Source organism: Dendrobates tinctorius, unplaced genomic scaffold (assembly GCF_039654945.1).
Source record: "Dendrobates tinctorius isolate UK_male_01 unplaced genomic scaffold, ASM3965494v1 ptg000097l, whole genome shotgun sequence".
NCBI classification, from domain to species: Eukaryota; Metazoa; Chordata; class Amphibia; order Anura; family Dendrobatidae; genus Dendrobates; species Dendrobates tinctorius.
This window is the reverse complement of record NW_027361765.1, coordinates 28,571,969-28,595,440: the sequence shown is the minus strand read 5'-3', so window position 1 is coordinate 28,595,440 and position 23,472 is coordinate 28,571,969. Positions and strand designations below refer to the sequence as shown.

The 23,472-nt window shown below is 43.6% G+C and overlaps 1 protein-coding gene across 4 annotated transcripts in view; it reads right to left on the bottom strand.

Moving 5' to 3' along the window:
- ZNF280D (zinc finger protein 280D) overlaps positions 1-23,472 on the bottom strand; it is a 274,432-nt gene that overhangs the window by 107,229 nt on the left and 143,731 nt on the right. For 3 of the 4 annotated variants that reach the window (XM_073586996.1, XM_073586997.1, XM_073586998.1), the window contains 3 exons: positions 20,330-20,375; positions 9,602-9,642; positions 4,826-6,038 (listed from right to left, as the gene is read on the bottom strand). In XM_073586996.1, coding sequence (XP_073443097.1) covers positions 5,411-6,038; positions 9,602-9,642; positions 20,330-20,375 — 715 coding nt within the window. In that variant the 3' untranslated portion in view covers positions 4,826-5,410. Of the gene's footprint in view, positions 1-4,825; positions 6,039-9,601; positions 9,643-20,329; positions 20,376-23,472 lie in introns of those variants that run through there. The other variant, XM_073586999.1, reaches the window with a different exon arrangement.

The following is a 23,472-nucleotide window of genomic DNA, read 5'->3' as shown; positions in this document are numbered from 1 at the left end:
GCTCACTTCATTCCCCTAAATCAACTTTCCCTCCGCTCCCAAGTTCACTTGCAGTTATTTCATCTCCATGATCTTCCTCTCCACATGGTTTTTGATCGTGGTGTCCACTTCACAATGAAATTTTGGCGGTCTTTGCAAACTGCTAAATGTCCATCTGGAATTCTAAGTATGCCATCCTCAGATCAATGGGCAAGGAGAATGGGTCAATCAGCTACTTTACCTGCACCACTTTATCTCTGCCCATCAGCATAATTGGGTAGTTACTTCCCTGGGCGTAGTTTTCCTACAACCACATTGGGGAATCTTCTGGAGCATTTCCATTTTTTGTTGTATTCTCCCAGCATCAATTTCACTCTCCCATGTCTGCTTCCTCTGGAGTACCAGCAGATTTCTCTTATGGCAAGTTCTTCCAAATCTGACCGTAAACTCGGGTGTTCCTCCTTAAGGATGTATCTTGAATGAAGTGCAGACATGCAGACCTGTAGATAAAGTCTTGTTATCTTCCAGAAATATTTTCCTTAAAGCTGCCTTCTTATAAGTTAGCCCCTCTATCTTAGGCCATTCAAAATTCTCTTATCTGATGACTTACAGTCTTCAGCTCCAGTGAATTCAATAAACTGATGACTTACAGTCTTCTGCTCCAGTGAATTCACTCTCCTGCCACAAATATAGATTTGAAGTCAGAAGTGTATACAAGCACAACTGGAATTTCTTCCAGTGGTTTCCACTGGTCTAGAACAAAGAGAAGGGTTGCAGTCCCCTGAACAGGTCTCTATTTCATAATTCACTCTGAATTTATAGTGAGAATATGGATAATATTTGAATAAAAGATAATTTAGTGAGTCTTATGATATTTTCTATTAAAAAACTAATTTTACTTACATTTTGATGCAGAAAAATAAACACCCATAAAGACAAGACATTGTTGGAAACATTTACTAAAAGAATGATTTTATTACAGCAAACAATTCATTTTAAAATATCCATTTAAAAAAATTAGCAAAATGAAATTTTTTCATAACTATTGACAGTAACTTGTAGTTTAATGATATTGGAGTTTAGAAGCAAACTTAAGAATACTTAGGAACAAACTATAGTGAGATTATTGATACACACTAAACATGTCTGTTCAACTCAAGTGTCAGCCCTTCCTATATTCTTTGGGCAGCAGTTACATTTGTCTTGTGTCTTAAGGTGTGTTTAATTGGACAGATTTATGCCCATGAAAGATATACATGGTGCAATGTACTGTCAACACCAATTATTTTCATACTGGCATAAAGGATCCAGTCAGCTAATGAACAAGCATTTTGGAAGTTCAGCAGTATGCTTAATGAGCCGTAGATCAGGAATGACGATTTTGTATGCTCGATCACCAATTCAACCATGTAAATGGGCCTTTAGTATGATGTTACAATATTTGCTTTTCTAGGCCTCCAATTAGTAATGAAAGAGCTTTCTATTTAGCATTTGTCATTGTAGATTTTCTAAATTAAAATTATGACTACAAAGTGGTGCTGCCACAATGTCAAGAAAGGTTATGGTTACTTTTAAGTGATAATATGCAGCAGGTATGGAAATTGCCCCCTTCAGTTGCTGCTCTCCGATCACCCTATTGGCTTCTCTTAAACCTATTTCAATTATAGTATGATAAATCCATTCAGAAAGGAACAATAAAACACAGAAATAAAATGTATATTTTTCGCTTTATAAGACTTACTTTTGTTCCCCCAAGTTTTGGGGGAAAGTGTGGGGGGGTGCGTCTTATAATGCAAATCTGTGTGCTGCTGTGCTATATAGAGTGGGGGGGGCGGTTCTGTCGTGGTGTCAGAGGGCTGGGGTGGGCTGGCTGCAGAGACAGCAGGAGGTCCTGTGCTCCCGCTCATTAGGCTCATGTAATATTCACTGCACCCGCTGTCCATCACCCGGGTGCTGAATCAGTGCCGAGTTGGTGGACAGGGGAGAAGCACATACTACATGTGCCTGCACTCCCCCCCGTCACTAGTCACCATCTAATAGCGCCTGCTCCCAGCTCCCCCCGTGGCTTTCCTGTGTCTGCTGATATCCTCCTCCTGCATGGCGCACGGCAATAGCTGCTCATCCAGGCAGTTCATCGCTTCAGGACCTTCCATGATGTGACCAATAGGACCTGTGGTTACGTGACTTCCACTGTGCACTGCGAGTCACGTGACAGCAGGTCCTATTGGTCACATCATGGAAGGTCCTGTAGCTACAATGAGCTGCCTGAATGAGCAGCAGCTGCACGCGCCCTGCAGGAGGAGGATCTCAGCAGACACAGGAAAGCCACAGGGGAAGCTGGGAGCAGGAGCCATCATCAGGTGAGTTAACTGTATTATTTTATCATGTGCTTGCCAGCAGGGGGGAAATATAGGGACGGGGCCATGTGTGCCAGCAGGGGGGACTATAGGGACAATGTGCCAGCAGGGGGGACTATAGGGACGGGGGGGACACAATGTGTGCCAGCGGGGGGGAATATATGAACGAGGGGCCATGTGTGCCAGCAGGGGGGGAATATATGGACGGGGGGCCATGTGTGCCAGCGGGGGGAATATAAGGACGGGGGGCCATGTGTGCCGGCAGGGGGGAATATATGGATGGGGGACAATGTGTCAGCAGGGGGGAATATAGGGACGGGGGGGCAATGTGTGCCAGCAGGGGGAATATAGGGACGGGGGGGGGACAATGTGTGCCAGCAGGGGGGAATATAGGGACGGGGGGCCGTGTGAATGCCAGCAGGGGGGAATATAGGGACAGGGGGGCGTGTGAATGCCAGCAGGGGGGAATACAGGGACGCGGGGGCCGTGTGTGTACAAGCAGGGAGGCATATGGAGAGAGGGGGGCATAAAGAGAGGGAGGCCATGTGAGTGCCAGCAGGGGGGCATATACAAGGGGGCAATGAGCCAGGATGGGGGTTATATAGATACCAGGATGAGGGAAATATATGCTATATGATTTGAAAGACGGACACTGGCATTATAAGACACACCTCCATTTAACATAAAAAAAAAAAAATTTTCACCAAATTTGGGGGTGCGTCTTTTGAAGCGAAAAATACGGTAAATATTTAACCAGTTGCGGTCCTGATTTCATTGTTTATCCTAATTTGTACTAGGATAATTTGTCTAGTAATCTCATACAGCCATACTTTTTTAAAATTAAATAGAACTTTGATCTGAAGATTAGACATTTTTTAATGTTTTGTTGTGAATAAAAGTTAAAACTTTAAAAAATTTTTTTAGGTTAGAGCAACATCTACCATTGTGTAGCATCTCTTCTTTTTACAATAGTCTGTAAACGTCTGAGGTAGAATTCTAGCTGCTCCACAGTCCTCGGGTCTTTGAAGGATTTTTCATTTCAGAATGCGGCAAATATTTTCTATTGGTAAAAGGTCTGGGCTGCAGGTGAACAATTCAACACCCAAATACTTTTCCTGGGAAGACATGCACAGTGATGGACACGAGCATATAATGCTCAGCATTCATGGTGCCTTTCAAGATGTGTAAGCTGTCCATGCCATAGGTATTAGTGCAGCCAAATACCATCAGTGATTCAGGCTTTTGAACTATGATAAGCTGGATGGTCCATCTTCTTGAATCAGCAGAGCATGGCATCCGTGGTTTCCATACAGAATTTCAAATTTTGATTAATCTAAACACAGAACAGTTTTCCCTCAGTCTATTTTACATGAGCATTGGCCCAGAGAAGCGCTTCTGGATTGTGTTGATACATAATTTTTTCTTCGCATGATATCGTTTTAACTTGCATTTGTGGAGTGCACAGAAAACTATGTTCACAGACAATGATTTCTGCAAGTATTTTGAGCCCATGGAGAGATTTGAATGACTGACTCATACCAGTTTTTAATGCATTTGGATTTGTAGATCACAAGCATCCATTAGTGACTGTTGGCCTTGGCCAATGTGCACATGGATTTCTTCAGAAACTTTGAATATCTCACCCTATAAATTACTTAATACCATAAAAATATTCAATGTCTTTGCAATTTTACATTGGGGTCACATTTTCTGACATTGTTCCACAATTTATAGATGCCGTTGTCACAGATTGGCGACTTTCTTTGCTTCCGAGAGACTCTGCCTCTCAAACATTCTCGTTTTGTCAACAGTCATGTGACTTAATTGAAAATCCAGCTGCTACTCACTTTTCAAGCCTTTTGTTAACGACGCAAGAACTTTTATGAGATGTGTTGCTGCCAAATTTCTAAATTAGTTAATTTTTTTAAACGCAATGGAAAAATGTCTAACCTTTACCTTCTGATCTATGTTCTATTGTGAATAAAATATGGCTATAAGATTTCTGAATCATTGCATTCTTGTTTTCTTTACATTTTACACAGCATCCCACTTTTTTTTTTAATTGGGGTTGTTATTTCAATATTCATTTCTTGGTTTAGTGTTCCTCTAATATGGTCCACATCCAAATTGGAGCTTCACTTTAAGCAATGTAAGCAAGAATGATACATAATAGGTTTCTTATGCCCCTTATATTTGTGTGGATAAGGCTAGTAACTTTAGTAGCCATTCTTGTCATTTTTTTGGGCTACCTTTACGTTTAACATGACATGTGTTGTATTCATATTCACAACAAGGTCACAGACACTGCTATTTCTATAATTTAACATGGATGACATTTTTATTGCAAAAGGCAATAAAGTTAAGGGTATTAAAAGAGAGGCTTATCCTGTCATTTTGACAACTAGGTACTATTTTGAGCTTATGTGCTCTGAATTAGAGTATAATACTTGGTCTTCATGTTTCATATTCCAAAGAATGTACAACTCCAGTACGAATGTATCCTACATATATATTTATAACTATATACAAAAACATGTCAATAATGTATTTTTGCACTTTCATTGAAAGTTTAAAACAAGATAAGATTAGGCTGGCAGGATTACACCAGTTCAGGTGAATAGTTTTGCTTTCTCGACAAATAAAACCTTGTAAAAATAGGTAGGATGACTTCGTGAAAACTAAAAAGAAAACTCCTTTACATGACATTTACCTTGTAAAGTGTATTACTTTTCTTGGAAAACATGATTGGTATATAAAAGAATTATTTCTGGTACACATGATTCTAGCTTAATGAACACATTCTGACCTAGCCAACTTAAAACATATTTCACTAAGATGTTTCATTACTGCTTAGCTGCCCTAAAAATATAATGATAACACTGATGTAAAAAAGTTGGTACAAAACAGTCCTTTTTCTTTCCTCATCTTGCTTTAACAGCGCAATACTGCTTTACGGCAGTCACCTGGGAAAATAGCCTATTAATCTACAACTTAACTTACATCAGGCCACTATTTATACCGTTGCCATCAAGTCAGTAGTGTATCTGGAGGAATGTCTAAGCTCTTCTTGACATTTACAAACCTGCTTCTGCTTCAGGCTCTTTTTTTGTAACAGTTGTAGATATATTCGCACTACTGTCTGTATCGTCTTCTGCTTTCTCTCCAGTTTTACCTGTTTGCGATGATGCAACAATAGCCCCTTTCTGTAGTATTTCTGTAGTTTCATACTCTAATACCTCTGAAGGAGTTAATGGATCCAGGTGAATGCTACTTGGCTCACTAATGTCAGAACCTACAGAATCTGGAGCTTGCTTAGTTAAATACTGCTCAAACCCAGCATCATCACCAGCAAGCTCTGAATCTGTAAGACCTTCTTTCAGCACCAAACACAAGTCAGCTTTCTCAGTTGTAACATTTTTGCTATGTGTAGGTTCACTTAGTTCTGTATTAGTTGTTTCAAAACATATCTTCTCTTGCACCATGTCACAGTCATCTTTATTATACAAGTCTTTCGGCGGAACTTCTTTTTCAGATTTTGGAGAGCAATTGCCTGGAGATTCAGTAGCTGCCTCAAGATTTACCTTCTGCATAGATGTATTGTCTGTGTTACTTAACAATGTACTTGTATGGCCTAGAGAGGTCATATTGCCTTCACATGAATTGTCTTTCTTCGTAGCCTCTGGTTTGTACTCTTCTTCCACACTAAAAAAAAAATAATTATTAGCTAAAAGTGAATTGTATACCATAAGATAAAAAATAAATAAATAAAAGCACAAAAAATTCTGCTAACAAAAATAACTTAAACATCTATACTTTTCCCACAGAACATTAGATAAAGTATTTTTTGAAGCAGTCTTTCTTTTAACCACTTAAAGGCATGTCCAGGATTCTAAAAACTTCTGGCTATATTTCATAAACAGCGCCCATTAGTTTAAAGGTTGTGTTTAGTATTGTATCTTGGAACTATTCACCCCAAACTTTCAATTTTCAGAAGGAAAATAGGGAAAAAAAAAATTAATGTGTGAAATGGGGTCCGTCTCACAGTCCGAACTCAGCTTACGGGGGAGGGGGTGTGTGTGGTGAGCAGTGTTGGTAGAGCAGGGTCACAGGTGTTCAGTGGTGCGGCAATAATATGACTCCCATCCCAGACTGGTGTGGTAGGTTTGGCGGTGCGAGAACTAATCTGTGCATCTGAGGCCACAGCATCGCAGCAATGGAAGTGCTGGAACTCCAGACTTTCACAAAATGTCAGCGGAGCTTCCACACCACCGAATACTGCCTCCCCACTCTGGGATGGGAGTGAGATCATCACCCTGGAGCGTCAGACCGATGCAGAATCGCTCAACTCCTGCTGCCGCCACACCACTAGTAAGTACATTTCGACTATAAGATGCATTGCACCCCTTTTTCACCTCCAAATTTGAGGGGAAAAAAAAAAAGTGTATCTTATAGTCTGAAAAATATGGTAATTTAGTAGTCATTTACTTCATGTCTCATACAACTTTTAGCTACAACACAGTTGATAATTAAGAAAAAAAAAGGCAACAAAGAATATTTAAACTAAAAAATACTGTTCTATTTTATACGTTCTTTTGATTGCTTGTTATTGCATATATAATGCAATGTTGTGGCGGAAAAAAAAAACAAAAAACTTAATTCTGGCGTTTTGACTTTTTTCTCGTTATACCGTTTAGCGATCGGGTTAATCCTTTTTTTTATCGATCGATCGTGTGATTCTGAACGCGACAAAAACCAAATGTGTATATTTGATTTTTTTAATTGTTTTATTTTGAATGGGGCAAAAGGGGGGTGGTTTGAACTTTTATATTTTTTCATTATTTTTAAACACTTTTTTTTTACTTTTTGCATGCTTCAATAGTCTCCATGGGAGACTAGAAGTTGAAGTTGTCCGATCTCCTCTGATGCACACAGGTGATGATCAGATCGCCTGTGCGTAGCATAAATGCTCGCTTGCTATGAGCGCTGCCCATAGCAATCTGGCTGTGACAACCATAGAGGTCTGCTGGTCACGCCTACCTATCAGTTACTCGTGATCATGTGATGTGCGGGATTTCCGACACGCTTCCGGTAAGCATGAGTTAAATGCTGCTGTCAGAAATTGACAGTGGCATTTAACTAGCTAACAGTCGCTGGTGGATCGCGATTCCATCCGAGGCTGTTGCGGGCACATGTCAGCTGATAGATACAGTGCCGGAGCCCGCACCAAACAGGGGCAGTCCGACGTGGGCGTATTATTACACCCAACGTAGGAAAGTGGTTAAGTCACATTCGCATTGACGTGTTCTATACGTCTTATTCACGGATAGAACACAAATCCATTATGAAATGTGGCTATCCACATTTCCGTGCTTTTGCAAGGACTGTGTAAAACTCACAGAGACATGTCCATTTTTTTTTGTGACAGCACAGATAACAAGGGCCAATACGAGTCTATGGGTTTGTGAAAAACATGTACAAATACGGATGCCATCCGAGTGATAACATTAACAAAGGATAAGAGAAGCTTTGTAATTTAATTTATATCTTTATACATCCATGAAAAACACTGTGACACACTGATGGTATAAACGGATACACAGACCATACACTGATGACATCGGTGTCATTTCTTCACACGATTAAACACGAACGTGTGATTGACGTCTTTGTGAGAACTATTTAAGGCTCTTGCAGAGTGTGTGACAGGGGTAGCAAGGGCCCACCACTACCCAACTCCAGGGCCCTACTTTTCAGCTACATGCAAATGTGTTAGTTTAATAAGGTGCACCATGTCTGTACATAGTGATTCAAGTAAAGGTGTGCCAAGCACTGCTCTTATAAGAGAATCCACCAAACCTGTTGACCAGTCCAAACCTCCTCTTGCAACACAAATAACAAGGGAAAAGAAAACAGCTGAGCTGCTGGCAGGGAATATGATAATGGTTCAAATCTGTTCAAATTTGCGATGGGTGGGGAGGTTTAATTGTGCTGTAAAAGGGGAAAAAAAAAAAAAGTGACTGGTTCTGTAAGGGAGAAGAAAGAAAATAGTGCATGAAAGGGAACATGCAATGGTGAGGAAGAGCTGTTATGATGCAAAAATGGTGAGGAGAAAGTTACAATGTAGAGAATGTGGGAAAGTGATGCTAGCAGAGAAGAGAGTCTGGAGCACTGAAAACAGTGTATACTTGGTCTTATTTTTCTGAGTAAGTGAATGCAGAACTGGTCTTGGGTGTTTGATTGAGGAGTCAAGTGCCTGGACCCTGGAGAGTGAATAAACAATTGGGATGTGCAGATTTGATGGACAATGTTATTTAAGCTTAATATGACCAATTAATTGCTTTCAATATTACTTTTCATGGTATTGTTCATGAATGTATGACCTGTACATCAATGTTAATTACAATCTGATTGTTTTAGACTCTGTAAAACCTATTTGCATCACCGATGGCTCTAGTATGTACAACTGATGTAGCTTTTTATTTAGGGTCTGTGTGTCCCTTTTATTTGCATCTTGTAAAGTTCTACTCAGTGGTTGACATGCAATGCAATTAAATCTGGTTGCATTATTTTTAGCTAGAGATAAGCGAATTTGCCTTTTTTAGGGTCGAGTCGGGTTTCATAAAACCTGTCTTTCTCAAAAGTCGAGTCGAACGAAAATCGGCGACTATCAGGAAAAGTTGAAGGTCCGACTGAAACACGAAACCCAATGCAAGTCAATGGGGAAGCAAAGTCGGCAGGGAGTGGAGGACAGTAAACACACCTACATGCCGGACCGCTTTTTTAAAGTGCACAGAATCTCTCTCTCCGGACGCTGCACACGTCGTCTCTCTCTCCTGCACGTCATCTCATTGCCAACAGTGTACGTCCTTGCTCAGTGGCTGAAAAAAGTCACGTGCAAGCATTCTGGGAAATCAGACTTTGGCGCTCGTTTTGCCGACCGCATGGCCGACTTCACGCTGTGGTCGGGTTTCGGTTGGCGAACCCCGACTTTGCAATAAGTCGGCGACTTATGAATCTGGCCGACATGTTTCGCTCAACTCTATTTTTAGCATTTAATAAGTGTAGATAAAAAATTGTCATAAAGCTCTACAACGTCAAGACAAGTTGTGTTTTCTTTAGAGAAACAGAAGAATTTTTTTTGCAAACGTATGACATTAAACATAATAGATCCTTTTTCTATTAACTGTTAAAACTACATTAAACAGCCACTAGAACTTTAAACTTACATTGAAAGTTAAAGAAGAACAGAACATGTTCAGAATTACCTTTCAGCTGTGGCATCAGCATAAGAGCCAGTTTTTTCCTCCTGCAGATATTAATCTCAATTAGTAAACGTCTCCATTTATGTGAACCAACTCAACTATTATTATACCCACAACACACAAAAGAATATCTAACACTCATTATCGCCACGGCTTAGTCAAAATATTGTCGACTTGCGAGTGGTATCTAGTTGCGAAATGTATTGGGTTTACAGACTTTCAGATGAAAGACTGGTGAAATTTTATGGCATTTCTTGTAAAAAATGAAGTTAGCATGCAAATGGAAGTGTAAACCGTTCTATATCCATTATTGATGCAATCACTACAATACTTCTACCAAAGAGCAGTTCTGTACAACACAATTTCGATACGGTCTCATTCGTCTAATAAACATCTAGCAACAGATCTGACATGAGGCACACAAGTTTAACCATTATATTACCTGTATGCCCATAGTAATAGCTTAAAGGGAACCTGTCACCCCCCTGGGCATTTTTAATTAAAAGAGCCACCTTCAGCAGCACTAAGGCTGCACTCTGTGAAGGTGGCTCTTCCATTTCTGACCCCCCGTAATGCCGAAATATTAACTTGTATAAATAGGTCCTCATACCTGTTATGCGTCCCATAGGTATGGTGTGTCCCCCCCTGAAGCAGCAGCCGCCTCCCCGCAGTCAGTCATGTCTCAGTAGTGTCTGGGCCCCGTCTCCCATAGCGATCCATCATGCCCCTGTGCTGCCGTCTGGGCCACGCCTCCCACAGATGTTTATCATGCCCCTGTGCCCCGCCTCCTTCTGTCTCCTATGGCGGCGCCTGCTCTGTGAAATCAGTTCTCGGGCATGCGCAGTGCGCGCTGCCCGTGAACTGACATCAGGCGACCACGCCTGCGTGCTGTGGAGGCCCCAGATCCCGCCCCGCAGTGTGAATACATCATAACACACACACACTGTGGGGCAGGATCTGGGGCCTCCACAACATGCAGGCGTGATCGCCTGATGTCAGTTCACGAGCAGCGCGCACTGCGCATGCCCGAGAACTGTTTTCACAGAGCAGGCGCCGCCATAGGAGACATAAGGAGGTGTGGCCCAGACGGCAGCACAGGGGCGTGATGGACGGCTATGAGAGGCGGGGCTCAGACGCTGCAGAGACATGATCAACGGCGGGGAGGCGGCTGCTTCAGGGGGACACACCATACCTAAGGGACACATAACAGGTATGAGGACCTATTTATAAAAGTTAATATTTCGGCGTTACTGGGAGTCAGAAACGGAAGAGCCACCTTCACAGACTGCAGTCTTAGTGCTGCTGAAGGTGGCTCTTTTACTTAAAAACGCCCGGGGGGGGGGGGGGGTGTGACAGGTTCCCTTTAAATTTGTCCAGGGGGGGGTGACAGAATCCCTTTAATGTTTCGCAACCTTTTTCTGGCTCTTTGTAAATCAGCAAAGTGGTTGCCAGCCACCATTTTGCTCAGTTTGCACAAAGTGAAGTCGCACAAAAAAAAAAAATCCAGGATTTAGGAGACTCTGATCTTTCTTGTAAAAACAACTGGCTTTTCTCTATGGTGCTCAAGTTCTCAAAATAGCAGTTTGAGAAACTGACCAGACAGCTCCATCAGCCACCTTCCAAATGAAAAAAGACTTCACTTGAGAAAAATGCTTTTCAGTTGGAAAAAGCTGATGGACAAGGCTGGTTCACTTGCTCCTTCATCAGATATCTTGAGCTCTGTGCAGTAAGAAAGGATACACTAACAAGTACCGGGGGAGGGAGAGAACATGTAATACTTATATGTAACCAAAAATAAATACAATAAATAAATGCCACAAAATTATTTCCCCAAAACATTTGTAATATAAAAATCCCATTATTATGAAGCCAATGCCTGAAAATTGTGGTACCATTTAATGAAGGTTCGGTCATGATTTATACTGTATGTTTCCTTATATAAACCGTGTAGGACTGTCCAAGCTCCATCCACCAGCACTAGTTAGTATGTTGTACGGCCTTTGTATTATTGTTGTGGATGTTACAGATAATAGTCCTTATTTATGTAGAGCCAATATATACTAGGAGCAAAAACAGACATTACAGTATAAAGCCCCCCCCAAACATATCAGTTGGGCAAAACAGATGACTGTATGTTTTGACTGGTGGCTGACTGATAAACGTTCGTTATTGCTCTTTTAAAAGACCGATCGGGCACAATGGATTTTTTTTGACCGATCACCATTACTGGCTGTATCATTCAAAAGAAAAAAAAAAAATATAATATAATATAATATAATATAATATAATATATATATATATATACAGTCATATGTAAAAGTTTGGGCACCCCTATTAATGTTAACCTTTTTTCTTTATAACAATTTTGTTTTTTGCAACAGGTATTTCAGTTTCATATATCTAATAACTGATGGACTCAGTTATATTTCTGGATTCAAATGAGGTTTATTGTACTAACAGAAAATGTGCAATCTGCATTTAAACAAAATTTGACCGGTGTAAAAGTATGGGCACCCTTATCATTTTCTTGATTTGAACACTCCTAACTACTTTTTACTGACTTCCTGAAGCACTAAATTGGTTTTGTAACCTCATTGAGCTTTGAACTTCATAGCCAGGTGTATCAAATCATGAGAAAAGGTATTTAAAGTGGCCACTTGCAAGTAGTTCTCCTATTTGATTCTCCTATGAAGAGTGGCATCATGGGCTCCTCAAAACAACTCTCAAATGATCTGAAAATAAAGATTATTCAACATAGCTTTTCAGGGGAAGGATACAAAAAGTTGTCTGAGATTTAACCTGTCAGTTTCCACTGTGAGGAACATAGTAAGGAAATGGAAGAACACAGGTACAGTTCTTGTTAAGCCCAGAAGTGGCAGGCCAAGAAAAATATCAGAAAGGCAGAGAAGAAGAATGGTGAGAACAGTCAAGGACAATCCACAGACCACCTCCAAGGACCTGCAGCATCATCTTGCTGCAGATGGTGTCACTGTGCATCGGTCAACAATACAGCGCATGCATAATGCCTTTTTGTATGACCAAACAACTCAATCTTTGTTTCATCAGTCCATAGGAACTTCTTCCAAAATGTAACTGGCTTGTTCTAATGTGGTTTTGCATACCTCAGGTGACTGTTTGTGGCGTGCTTGCAGAAACGGCTTCTTTCGCATCACTCTCCCATACAGCTTCTCCTTGTGCAAAGTGCGCTGTATTGTTGACCGATGCACAGTGACACCATCTGCAGCAAGATGATGCATCCGCCGAGGCCTGATTATGGATATTATAATGTTTGGCAAAAGTGTGCAGGCTGGACCAGGTTGCTGCCTTGCAAACCTGTTCCGTCGAAGCCTGGGGCCGAAGCGCCCAAGAGGCGCCCACTGCCCGAGTGGAGTGCGCTCTGATCCCTGCTGGAATCGACGTGCCTCTAATGCGGTAGGACTCCTGAATCCATCTGGCTATGGTCGATTTCGAGGCAGCGAGTCCCTTCCTGCGCCCTTCGGGGAGCACGAATAGTGTGTCCGTCTGACGAAAGGGTGCCATCCTCGACACGTACAGTTGTGGCCAAAAGTATTGACACCCCTGCAATTCTGTCAGATAATACTCAGTTTCTTCCTGAAAATGATTGCAAACACAAATTCTTTTGTATTATTATCTTCATTTTATTTGTCTTAAATGAAAAACACAAAAGAGAATGAAGCAAAAAGCAAAACATTGATCATTTCACACAAAACTTCAAAAATGGGCCAGACAAAAGTATTGGCACCCTCAGCCTAATACTTGGTTGCACAACCTTTAGCCAAAATAACTGCGACCAACCGCTTCCGGTAACCATCAAAGAGTTTCTTACAATGCTCTGCTGGAATTTTAGACCATTCTTCAAACTGCTCCAGGTCTCTGATATTAGAAGGGTGCCTTCTCCAAACTGCCATTTTTAGATTTATCCACAGGTGTTCTATGGGATTCAGGTCTGGACTCATTGCTGGCCACCTTAGAAGTCTCCAGTGCTTTCTCTCAAACCATTTTCTACTGCTTTTTGAAGTGTGTTTTGGGTCATTGTCCTGCTGGAAGACCCATGACCTCTGAGGGAGACCCAGCTTTCTCACACTGGGCCCTACATTTTGCTGCAAAATTTCTTGGTAGTCTAAAGACTTCATAATGCCATGCACTGTCAAGCAGTCCAGTGCCAGAGGCAGCAAAGCAACCCCAAAACATCAGGGAACCTCAGCCATGTTTGACTGTAGGGACCGTGTTCTTTTCTTTGAATGCCTCTTTTTTTCTCCTGTAAACTCTATGTTGATGCCTTTGCCCAAAATGCTCTACTTTTGTCTCATCTGACCAGAGAACATTCTTCCAAAACGTTTTAGGCTTTTTCAGGTAAGTTTTGGCAAACTCCAGCCTGGCTTTTTTATGTCTCGGGGTAAGAAGTGGGGTCTTCCTGGGTCTCCTACCATACAGTCCCTTTTCATTCAGACGCCGACGGATAGTACGGGTACACTGTTGTACCCTCGGACTGCAGGGCAGCTTGAACTTGTTTGGATGTTAGTTGAGGTTCTTTATCCAACATCCGCACAATCTTGCGTTGAAATCTCTTGTCAATTTTTCTTTTCCGTCCACATCTAGGGAGGTTAGCCACAGTGCCATGGGCTTTAAACTTCTTGACACTGCGCATGGTAGACACAGGAACATTCTGGTCTTTGGAGATGGACTTGTAGCCTTGAGATTGCACATGCTTCCTCACAATTTGGTTTCTCAAGTCCTCAGACAGTTCTTTGGTCTTCTTTCTTTTCTCCAAGCTCAATGTGGTACACACAAGGACACAGGTTGAGTCAACTTTAATCCATGTCAACTGGCTGCAAGTGTGATATAGTTATTGCCAACACCTGTTAGGTGCCACAGGTTACAGGTGCTGTTAATTACACAAATTAGAGAAGCATCACATGATTTTTTGAACAGTGCCAATACTTTTGTCCACCCTCTTTTTTATGTTTGGTGTGGAATTATATCCAATTTGGCTTTAGGACAATTCTTTTTCTGTTTTTTCATTTAAGACAAATTAAATGAAGATAATAATACCAAAGAATTTGTGTTTGCAATCATTTTCAGGAAGAAACTGATTATTATCTGACAGAATTGCAGGGGTGTCAATACTTTTGGCCGCAACTGTACTTCCAGAGGGCTCTTACCAGGTCTAACGTGTGTAGAGCCTTTTCCACACGGTGCACCGGTGCTGGACAAAATGAAGGCAAGACAACATCCTCATTAATGTGAAATGAGGACACGACTTTGGTCAGAAAAGGAGGGGCTGGTCTGAGCACCACCTTATCCTTATGGAAAGTGAGGAACGGAGCTCGGCAGGATAGGGCCGCCAGCTCTGAAACCCGCCTGATAGAAGTGATGGCCACTAGGAACACCACTTTCCAGGAAAGGTACCTCAGAGACATCCTGAAGTGGTTCAAATGGAGCTTCCTGCAGAACACTTAGGACCAGGTTAAGGTCCCAGGCGTCCATAGGCACCCTATAGGGAGGTACCAAGTGGGAGACTCCCTGGATGAAAGTTTTAACCTGCAAATTGGTAGCAATTCTGCGCTGGAACAGGACGGATGAGGCAGATATTTCTCTCCTGAGGGAACTTGGGGCCAAGCCCGAGTCTAGGCCCGACTGGAGAAAAGCCAAGATGTTGGGAATCGAGAATCTCAGTGGAGAAACACTCCGGCCTAGACACCAAGCAAAGAACACCTTCCAGGTGTGGTGGTAAATTCGTGCTGAAGCAGGCTTCCGGGCACTTACCATTGTAGCAACCACCTTGCTCCCAAACCCTGCCTGGGTTAGAATCCAAGATTCAACGGCCTTGCCGTCAAACACAGGGCCCCTGAGTTCGGGTGGCAAATCGGCCCTTGAGAAAGTAGATCTGGGTGCTCTGGCAGTCAACGCTCAACGGGGCCAGTAGAATCGCCGGAACCCCTTCCGTCTTGATCTTTTTGATGACTCTCGGGAGTAGTGGCAGTGGGGGAAATAGATGTGGGAGGCGGAACTGGTTCCATGGCAGAACCAACGAATCCACAGCGATTGCTTGCGGGTCCCTGGCCCGAGCGACATATGTGGGCACCTTGGCGTTCATTTTGGATGCCATCAGGTCCACATCCGGAGTTCCCCACCGTTGACAAAACTGCTGGAAGACCTCGGGATGTTGTGACCACTCTCCGGACACAAGAACCTGCCGGCTGAGAAAGTCTGCCGCCCAGTTTTCCACGCCCAGGATGTGAACTGCCGAAATCACTGAGTGTTTGCTCTGCTGCGGGTGCCCCCTTGGTGATTTATTTAAGCCACCGCCGAGGCGTTGTCTGATTGGATACGGACGAGGCAGCCTGCTATGAAGTGATGAAACTGCTGTAGAGCCAGCCGAATTGCTCGTATCGCCAACAAGTTGATCGGTAGGCATGCTTCCTGTGGCGACCACTGTCCCTGGGTCGTGTGGTGGTGAAACACAGCCCCCCAGCCGAGGAGACTGGCGTCGGTTGTTATCACCAACCAATGGTCTGGGGGGGGGGGGTAAGGGTTTCCCCTGGGTCAGAGAGGAACTGGTTATCGACCATCCGAGCGACTGCCTAACTTGAGAGGACAGTCGGCACCGCCGATCGAGCATGAAAGGATTCTTGTCCCAGGCTGACAAGAGAGCGTGCTGCAGGGGGCGAAAATGGAACTGCGCGAACGGTATTGCTTCCATTGCTGCCACCATTCTTCCAAGAATCCTCATCCCGAAACGAATGGTATGAGGGACTGGTTGGCGAAGAGTCCGAACTCCCTGCCGGAGAGCTATGGCTTTTTCCTGAGGGAGAATCACCAACCCTCAGCAAGTGTCGAAGACCATTCCTAAGAAGGAAATCCTCTGAGCTGGCACAAGGGATGACTTCTTCGCATTGACCAACCACCCTAAGCGGGCAAGAGTATCTAGCGTGATGTTGACATTTCCCTCGCATGCCCGTCTTGAAGGGGCCTTGACCAATAGGTCATCCAGATAAGGCAAGACGACTATGCCTCGAGAATGCAATATGGCCATGACAACTGCCATAACCTTTGTGAACACTCTGGGAGCCATGGCTAACCCGAAATGTAGCGCCACAAACTGAAAATGTTGACCGTTGATGGCGAAACGCAGGAACCTTTGATGAGGAGGAAAGGTTGGAATATGCAGCTATGCGTCCTGGATGTCGACCGAGGCCAAGTATTCTCCCTGCTCCATGGCCGATATGACTCAACGGAGAGACTCCATCTGGAAATGTCTGACCTTGATGAATTTGTTCAGAAGTTTGAGGTCCAAAACAGGTCTGACAGACCCGTCCTTTTTGGGAACCGCAAACAGGTTGGAATAGAAGCCCTGAGCCCTTTCGTGCTCTGGCACGGGAACAATGACCCCGCTGCGCTGGAGCGATTTGATGGCTCCCAATAGAGCTCTTGCCTGGGTATCCACCATGGGAAGACGAGAAAGAAAAAAAATGTTTTGGAGGGTTTCTGACAAACTCTATTTTGTAACCCGAGGCCACCAACTCCTTTACCCATGCGTCGTCTGCGACACTGAACCAGACGTGGCGAAACCAGAGTAGTCGGTCTCCCACCTTGCTGGTGTCGTCTGGTAAACGCCTCGAGTCATCTGGCTGACGATATTTGGGATCTGGATCCCCTCGATCTGGGCTGTTGAGTACGCATTCTCCCCAATGGGTTGGTTCTATATGAGACCTGCCGCTCCCTATCCTGGTTGGGGCGGCCTGAAACGGTGGAATTGGCCGCTGTGGTCAACCCGGGGTGGCGAAAGGCCCGAAAACGTGCCTGAAAAGGGTGGCGAAAAGGTGGTTTGACCTTTTGCTGAGGGAGAAAACCGCTCTTTCCTCATGTGGAGTCACAGATAAGTTGATCTAAGTTCTCCCCAAATAGACAGCCACACTGATAGGGCAGGGAAGTCAAGGACTTCTTGGAAGTAGAATCGGCCCGCCATGTCCTTAACCATAGATCTCTTCTGATAGAAATTGCGCTAGCGGCAGCAAATGCCGAGCAATTGGTTGCATCCAAAGATGCATTGATTACATAGTCTCTGTCCATCGCGATCTGACTCGCGATCTCCGATATCTCTGCAGGTAGCTCTTGCTCCTGCGCGACCTTGTTTAATGATTCTGACCATGAGATCATGGCCTTGGCTACCCAAATTGCTGCGAACGAGGGAGAGAGCGCTGATCCTGACGCCTCATATACTGAGCGAGCTAAGCTCTCTATGAGGCGATCCGTGGGATCCTTAATAGAGGAACCACTAGGTACGGATAACAGAGTTTTAGTGGTTAGGCGTGACACCGGTGGATCCACCATCGGAGATCCCGTCCATTTTTCACGGAGGTCCGGGGCAAAAGGATACCTTGCTTTGAGTGCCTTTTGACCCGAGAAACGCCTGTCTGGTCGTTCCCTGTGTCGCTGCACTATGTCCTCAAACTCGCTTAAACGCCATCTTATGCCCTGTAGCCGCTGCGGGATCATCGTCAATCCCCAAGGTCTGTTTGACGGCTTCTATGAGGCTGTCCACTGTCTCACGTGACCCTGGAGCATCCAGGTCAAGGGGGCTTGCCTGAGTCGAAATCTGGGGTCTGCTCGCTATCAACCACTGGCGATGGGGAGCGAGAAGCAGAACTTACGGATGCCAAAGCACCGGATGGACTGGGCGACACTGCGTGGATTCTCTTCCCCCGGGTCTGCCTGGAATGAGAGCGGCCCCAGCAGGCCGAAGGCTCTAGTGAGGTGGAGGTTCCCTCTAAGGTCGACGAGCCACTGTCCCTGTCCCTACCTGGGGCTTGAAGGGACTCGATTGCCCTAGTAAGCGACGCCATGGACTGACAGTGATAGGGCCCACTCTGGGGGGTTCGGGACCTCGATCGCAGGCGCAGGGGAGGGCACCTGGGCGCGTTCGGACTCGCAGGCTTCGCATAATCGCTTGCTCTGTGCCCGTGGAAACGCAGCCCGACAAGAGATGCATGCAGGGAAAAAAACGTGTGCGTCTTTGCCTTTTCGGACATGCTGCATCTGTCCGCTGCTGGGGAGGGGGGGGGGGAGGAGGTAGCGCCTCGTCTTCCCTGTAGCGTGGCCTCTCGGGCAGCACTTACCTCAGTCCCGTGCCGCCACGTTCCTGGATGCCTCCACACCAAAATCGCGCGCCACCAGCTGTGGGGCGGGCCGCCAGCATATAAACCGCTCCAGGGGCAGTACTTCCGGCTCTGCGGCCTAGCCACACTCCGTAGCGGGGGGACTAAATTTATCCACCGCCGCCCAGGCCTGGGGGGGCGGGCTCCGGAAGTGACACGCGGCCCGGAGGTGGAACTTCCGGCCGCGGCCTTGCTCCGGCCTCAATTTGTCCCCTGCCCCCGACCGAGGCGGGGGGGGGGGGAGGGACGCTGACCTTCCATGCCGTCGCAAAAACTGGCGCTACTTACTGGCGCGGGCTGCTCCGCACCACGCTTTCCATCTGCAGCCACGCTCAGCCAAGAATGGCCGGTGGCATCCACCGGCTAAGGGCTCCAGCCCCGGATCTTCGCCGCAGGAGCCCTCCCAGGCCCCCTCCTCACTGACGATCCTCTTCGGCTTCCCAGCTCAGGTATGTGAGGGGGCCTTGAAAAAAATAGGACGGTGCAGGCACCCTAGCTCCATCTAACCCATTCAGAGGGTGAGGAGAGGGATCATCCGCTGCCTTGCAGCACCGCAGTCTAAGCATTGGTGGAGCAGTGGGGGCCGCACGGACTAGTCTTGTGCCTCTGTACAGCCCATGGTTTCAATACCTAGGGGTGGTCAGGGCTAAGTCCGGCATCGTGTCCCACGTTGCGGGAGAGGATACGTGGAGGGACACTCGCACGTGTTCACCCGTTGTTGGTTTGGGGAAATCGGACCCTTTCAATAGGATCCTTTGCCCGTCTAATCTTCATGGAAAAAGTCTGAAGCAAAAAAAAACAGACGTGTGCCTCCATGGACACTAAGCAAAAAACTGATTTCCACCCGCAATAGGGGCGAGGGTGTATACGGCGGAGGAGGAGCTAACCTCTTTTTTTCCACTTAGTGTCAGCCTCCAAGCAGCAGAAGCATGCACCCACAGTATCTGTGTCCCCCAATGAGGCAAAGAAGGAGAATACAAAACAAAAACAAGACATAAGCACACAATATTGCAGAAATTCCTGAAAAAAAAAAACAAAACCCTCCCCCATGCCAAGAAGGTCTTTCGTGACTTTATAAACAAACAAAATAAATCAATTTAAAACAAGAGAATTATAAAAATAAACTAAAAAAAAGCCACTGCCAGACCACTCAAAAAAAACCCCTACAGATCTTAGGGGCGATGTGCCATTAAAATGAAAAAAAAAAAAAAACACCAACAAAAACTATGCCCCAAAGCTCATTCTAAAGAGGTCAAAATTATTTAAATAAGCCAGAAAAATGTGTTAGCTCTTCTGAAACAGAAGCCACCCTCCCAAATATGAGCCTGATCGAAAATGGCCCAGTCCAGAACTGGTTAAGAATGTATAGCTTCTATAAACATAAAGGTTACATATTTAAACAGTTTAATTTTTGATATCTCCCAGGAAGAAAGATGCTTCAATAAGCATGGTCTGAAAAACTAGTTCATACTAGTTTACTATATATGTAAATGTCCACTTAAGTTTTCTAAAATACAATGTTCATATAAACAAGTAAACAATATTTTCATACCTGTGCCCTGATTAGCTTCAGCTTTACTGCAGAATGAAGTCTTGATCTAAAAAGAAATATCAATCATTATCTTACTTTATACTTGATCTTCAAAAACAAAAATTAAATTAAGTACATCAGGCCTAATCTAAAAAGAACTTCAGTCATACAAGGTCTTGCATTTATAAAAGCACATTAGAAGCCAAATAGAACAATCACACAATTGACAATCCAGAAATATTAAACAAAGTTATGTCTACCTGAATGGTTTCACTGTACTACATAATAAAAACCACGAAAATACATAATTCATAGACACATTGTGGCAGACATTGCAAAGACGTAGTGAGTGTATTTAATTACATGTGGCACAATTGCTCAACTAAAAGAAAAATATATGACAAAGACAAGTAAAAGGAAGAGCAAGAAGGGTACTAATGCCATATATATATATTACACATATACACACACACATACAGTATATTGCACACAATCTACTTTAAACCACTACACAGCGAGTCTAAGGGTACCGTCACATTTAGCGATGCACCAGCGATCCCGATTGGTCGCTAGTGAACCAACAGGCAGATCTCAGCAGAGATGCAGCAGCGGTCGGCGGTCGTTACTTAACGGTCATACGCGGCGATGAAGACGTCCTCCCGCCCACACGTCGCTCGCCGGCGCCAGCAGGAAGCCGCCGCCGAGAAACGGCCCAGGACGTTCTCGCACGATCAGCGATAACCAGCAGGGGAGCCGGTCGGAGGTAAGTATCACACATAGCGATATCGCTAGCAATATCACTGCTGCGTCACAAAATATGTGACGCTTAAGCGATATCGCTAGCGATCTCGCTTAGTGTGACGGGGCCTTAATCTAAAGTACATAGTGAAAAGCTTTCACAGGAGTAATAAGTTATACAACTTTTAATTGAAGAGTCTCTTATCATATAAATCTTTTATTTCTCCACCTGGACTGATCTTTCGCTCAAATTCAGGGATAAAAATCTGTATTCAGTAAGGACAGATTTCACCATTAATGAAATAGGGGATAACAGTTGATGCTTAGAAAATTCTGTGAAGAGAGAAGGAGTAGGGAGGAGGATCTAGGGGCAGACACAGATATTCTGCTGAAAGTTCTCCTGAAACAACAGTTACTGTTCTCCATAGAACTGTATAAGCACCAATTGACATCTCCCATCTCAGTAACGGGAAAAGGTCTCTTTACTAAAGACCCATTTCACTGGTGAAATGAGAATTTTGAGAATGAAATATTGGTCAAGGAGGAGAATGAAAGAGACTTCTCTAATAAGATGAAGAAACCATGTAATTTTTTTCTCATGTCTACTTTGTGATTTAGGAGAAAAAAAAATAAAATGACAGTTACTCTTTATAGCCATTCATTTTTTAAAAAAAAAACAAACAAGGCAAAGTAGCTAGCACCTTATAGTGGTTTAAAGATGTTTTTTTTTTTTAATGGCCACAAACCAGATAAAGGCATAAGTTGTCAAAATAGCTTACATCTACCTAGTAAATTCCTCACCACCCCAGGAGGTCCTGTGTTTTTTTTTTAAAATAATTATACCACATATGCACGCTATAAGCAGCCAATCACTGTCCTCGTTGTCAATGGTCACGTTCCGACTGTACTGCCATCACACCCGTCATATGTGCATGAACAGTACATTGGGACAGTTTACAAAGACTGCGGGCCCACTGGAGTGCTGACGCTAGTGTGATAGGGGAGTTTACCAAGTGTGTAGAATTTAATTTCTTATTTTAAAAGCATTCTCTGCTGTGTCGCCATGTTATAAAAAAATATTGGACATCTCCTTTCACATAGCAGAAAGGAGAATTCTATAAACAAAGTACAGCTTGAAATGTCCAGTTAATAATGTTAGTGTTTTTAAACGGGATCTATGTTGTCAAAATATTAAGACTAAGAAAATAATATATACAGTTAAAAGGTTTTAAATGTTAACTATTTTACCTATTAAACTACAGCCCACCCAGCTTACATGTCCGAAGATCTTTAGCCTGTAGTGTGTGATTATGTGTATATTATAGCAATCTCCAGTAATTTCCTAACCTACCTTATAGCACAATGAATGATTTATTTGTTCAAGATACACTGTTGAAGTGATAAGATTGTCTGACAGGAGCGTCCTGTAAAGCCATCAGTTGTAGAAGTCTGCTAACATTTAACAAGGATCTTTCTTGCTTTAAGAAATACCTAGCAAAATATTCTATAGCGATTGCAGCAGTGAAATCAGTGGTTATGTGCTGAACTGCTGCATCTAGCCACCACACCTGTCTTGTGGGGTTATTTATCACAGCCTAAATAATTCATGACAATGTTCACTTATGTGATATTAAGCATACTTTGCTATTTTGTTATGTTTCTGCCTTAATAATCTAACCTAGTGAAAAAGATAAATCAGATCCTGACTGCATGATTGCAGCATGGTATAATTTACTCAAAAACTCAGAAAAAATATACATACTTTAACGATTCTGTCGGCGACAAGACTAGTCCAGTTCCACCCCGGTCTGGCTCTACCCACCATTGCTAGAGGTAATTGTCAGGTCTCCCGCTATAGCATCTTGCAAACATAGCTGTGCAGAGTCTAGAATGGGCTTCTACAATGGGCCAATGATTCTCTATGTGGCAGCTCCCATCAGCCATATATTTCTTGTGCGCATTTTACGGTCCGTGCCAACCGCTGCATGCTGCTATTGTCAGCGTATTTCGGCCGAAATACGCCAATGCAAGTCTTATATATATACGCACCCGGTGTCCTTTAACAAAAGCTGGCAATTCAGTGCGCGATACAGTAAAATCACACTGACATGTTTAATAAAGAAACAAAATATACATATACACATAGAAATATATATATGTATATACACACACAAATATATGCACATTATATATATATTCATAAATATATGCAATATATATACATACACACACACATGCATACATACACATATTTATATTTCCTAGAGTTCTACATAGCAGAATAGCCGCTAATTCAATTGCCGGCTTCTGTAAAATCATTCCAAACCCGACATAAAATGACACATGGTTTACCTACAGTAAACAATTTCATTTCATGAATTTTTTTATATGTCCCTGACAAATAATTAAATTGGGGTTTGTGTGTA